At 52.5% G+C, this 2990-nt stretch overlaps 1 protein-coding gene across 1 annotated transcript in view; it reads right to left on the bottom strand.

Annotated features, from left to right (window-relative positions):
* Window positions 1–177: 177 nt before the first annotated feature.
* LOC112122352 (proline-rich receptor-like protein kinase PERK2) overlaps window positions 178–2990 on the bottom strand; it is a gene marked incomplete at its 3' end in the record, with an annotated part of 5761 nt that continues 2948 nt past the window's right edge. The window contains exons 3-4 of the mRNA XM_029914031.1: window positions 2527–2703; window positions 178–354 (exon numbers count right to left, since the gene is read on the bottom strand). Coding sequence (XP_029769891.1) covers window positions 178–354; window positions 2527–2703 — 354 coding nt within the window. The remainder of the gene's footprint in view (window positions 355–2526; window positions 2704–2990) is intronic.

Raw genomic sequence — 2990 nt, 5'->3', positions numbered from 1 at the left:
CGCCTGCCTCCTTAGGGAGGGGCATGGAGGGAGCAGCCTCTGGATCCGGTCCAGCCCTCGGCCTCTCTGCTCAGCCTGTTCTAACTGGACCGAGAATCAGCAACTCATAACATGCAGGATCCTAACTACCCAGAGTCCTCCAGGGTGGGCAGCGCCTACCTTCCCCTGGGGCCTCACCTGGATTTGTCTTTGATGTAGGGGGTACGTCTGTGAGATCCAAGCAGGCAGCAGCCGCGGGGGGCAGAGCTGGATCGATGGCTGCATCAGGAGGGGTGACCATGTGGGGCCCGGTCCAGAGCTCGGGCGAAGGAAAACCAGCAGAATCCAGAGGTGGTGGAGTGGGGGTAGATCCAGCTGGGAAGAGAAGAGGGGGGGAAGGTGGTAAAAAAAGAAAGAAAGAAACAGAAGGAAGGAAGGAAATAAAAGAGAAGAGAAACAACAACAACAAAAGAGAAAACTCGAGGGTAAAAAGAGTCATTTTGGCAACATAACAACAGGGAAAAAAATCATTTTTGTAAAAAATGAGAACGAGTCACTTTTACCCAAGAGAAAAAGACCAAAGCCAGTCGTTTCTGTCCAAATCTTCCACGGAAAATTTCAAGTTTTCATTAAAAAACAAAATGTTTCCATTCAGAAAAGTCGCCGGGGTGCGTTATGCCCGCCCGATTCTACCCTACAGCAGAGCCTCCCTGATCGGACTGCATCTCCCACAGTGCACCAGGGTCCCCGCTCTTGGGGATAGGAGGCTGCGCTGTGGGAGATGCGACGTCGCTGGGGAGCGTGACGCAGACGTGCCCAGACAGGTATATTACACCTGCGTCTGGCCACCCTCCTGAGACGTCACCGAAGGGGGCTGAAAGCTAAGGGCTGGCCGATCCTTGTGGCTAGCGTGAGGTGTTTGTACAGGAAGGAGTTTAAGTGATACCTAAAACGTAGGATAACATGTTCCGAAACTGCTGGAGATGAAGCATGTCCCCCAGAGGCAGGGCGGGTCTCGGCTAACTCAGTTGAGAATGAGAACAATCAAGTATCTTTCCACCCAGCCCTGCTGCGTTTACAGGCTGGAGCAGGTACACGCCTAAGCGTTTACAAAGAAAAGAACCCCCAAGAAAAGACTCTGAATAGGGGACCCTCTGGGCTGAGCTGAAGATAATGAAATGAAAAGATAATGAATGGGACTGTAGGGCTAGAAAACTGTCCGCTTAACTGCATAGCTCAGGGGTGTGAGGACACCTCCCTGAAGCATTGTAGAGTTTCAAACGTAGACACACCCCATCCTACAAGAGAAGAAGAAATGGGCACAAGATGGTATCGTTACAGAGGAGATATTTTGCCAGCATGAGTGCCTCATGAAATCCCAGCTCTCCGAGCCGGACAAGCGTTGTATGGACCGACCTTTGGGTGAGAAATACCTCAGGAGACAGGGAAGGAACTTGTTAATAAACTAGAAGCTGAAGATGGCGTGTTCTGTTTTACTTTCCCCTGCAACCTTATGTTGGCAAACCCTTCTTTGAATTGGTCTCAAGCGCCGTTAAATAAACTTCAATTTGGTTTGACTCTAGATGCCTCTAAGGCCATGTCTACATGACAAAATTCTGTCGGCACACAGCCGCCGCCGTTATGTGTCGGCAGTGCGCGTCCCCGTCAGGAAAGCTTGAGTCCATTGTACTGTCGGCGTGGGGCACAGTGGGACAGCTCCTGAAAGCCGGTAACATGACATGAGCAACCCGGCGTCTACACTGACACCGTGTCGACCTAACTACATCACAGACAAGAGTCCCTCATCCTGCCACCAGGTGGTAGCAATTCACCCAGGACACCTCAGTTAAGCCCGAAAAGTGTCCTGGGTCAGCCCAAGACAATACACTCTAATGAGCCTCAGAGGAAGGTGCAGGATACCCATTGGTCCTCGTCCTTAATCAAGACCAGTTCAGCCCTGACGCATGGAGCCCCATCCCTCTCGCCTCATCTTTTAGAAGCTTAACGAGACACTTGTCCCCTCTCTCCAGCCCTGCAGCCTGATCCCACGCAGCCTGGTCAGATAGTCCAGGGTGCCCAGATATCCCTGTTGCTGGCTGAATGCCTCCAGGTTCACCCCGTGCCTCAGCCACATGGCCTTCTGCAGGCTGAAGACCCGCAGGCCATTGGGGTAGGAGCCCAGGGTGCTGCAGAGTAGCAGCAGGGGGTCTGTGACGTCTGGCAAGACAGAGACGCCATGAGAGATACTGGGCAGCAGGATACAGACAGGCCATTGGCCAGGTTTTCCCAGCATGCACTGGGGCAGAGACGGCTGGGCGGTAGGACATAGACAGGCCGTTGGCCTGGTTTTCCTGGGGTGCACTGGGGCAGCGCCTGCCTCCTTAGGGAGGGGCATGGAGGGAGCAGCCTCTGGATCCAGTCCAGCCCTCGGCCTCTCTGCTCAGCCTGTTCTAACCGGACCGAGAATCAGCAACTCATAACATGCAGGATCCTAACTACCCAGAGTCTTCCAGGGTGGGCAGTGCCTACCTTCCCCTGGGGCCTCACCTGGATTTGTCATTGATGTTGGGGGTACATCTGTGGGATCCAGGCAGGCAGCAGCCACGGGGAGCAGAGAGGGATCAGAAGCTGCGTCAGGACGGGCGTCCATGTGGGGCCCGGTCCAGAGCTCGGGCGAAGGAAAACCAGCGGGATCCAGAGGTGGTGGAGTGGGGGTAGATCCAGCTGGGAAGAGAAGAGGGGGGAAGGTGGTAAAAAAAAAAAAAAGAAAAGAAACAGAAGGAAGGAAGGAGATAAAAGAGAAGAGAAACCACAAGAAAAAATAGAAAACTCAAAGGTAAAAGAAAGAGTCATTTTGGCAACAAAACAACAGGGAAAAAAGTCATTTTTGTAAAAAATGAGAACGAGTCACTTTTATCCAAGACGAAAAAAACAAAAACAGTCGTTTCTGTCCAAATCTTCCATGGCAGTGATGGCTGGGTGGTAGAGTTTGGACAGGCCATTGGCCACAT

Source organism: Terrapene carolina, unplaced genomic scaffold, assembly GCF_002925995.2.
Source record: "Terrapene carolina triunguis isolate 2854851 unplaced genomic scaffold, T_m_triunguis-2.0 Scaffold27783, whole genome shotgun sequence".
NCBI classification, from domain to species: domain Eukaryota; kingdom Metazoa; phylum Chordata; order Testudines; family Emydidae; genus Terrapene; species Terrapene triunguis.
The sequence above is the reverse complement of the archived record's forward strand: the minus strand, read 5'-3'. Positions and strand labels throughout refer to the sequence as shown.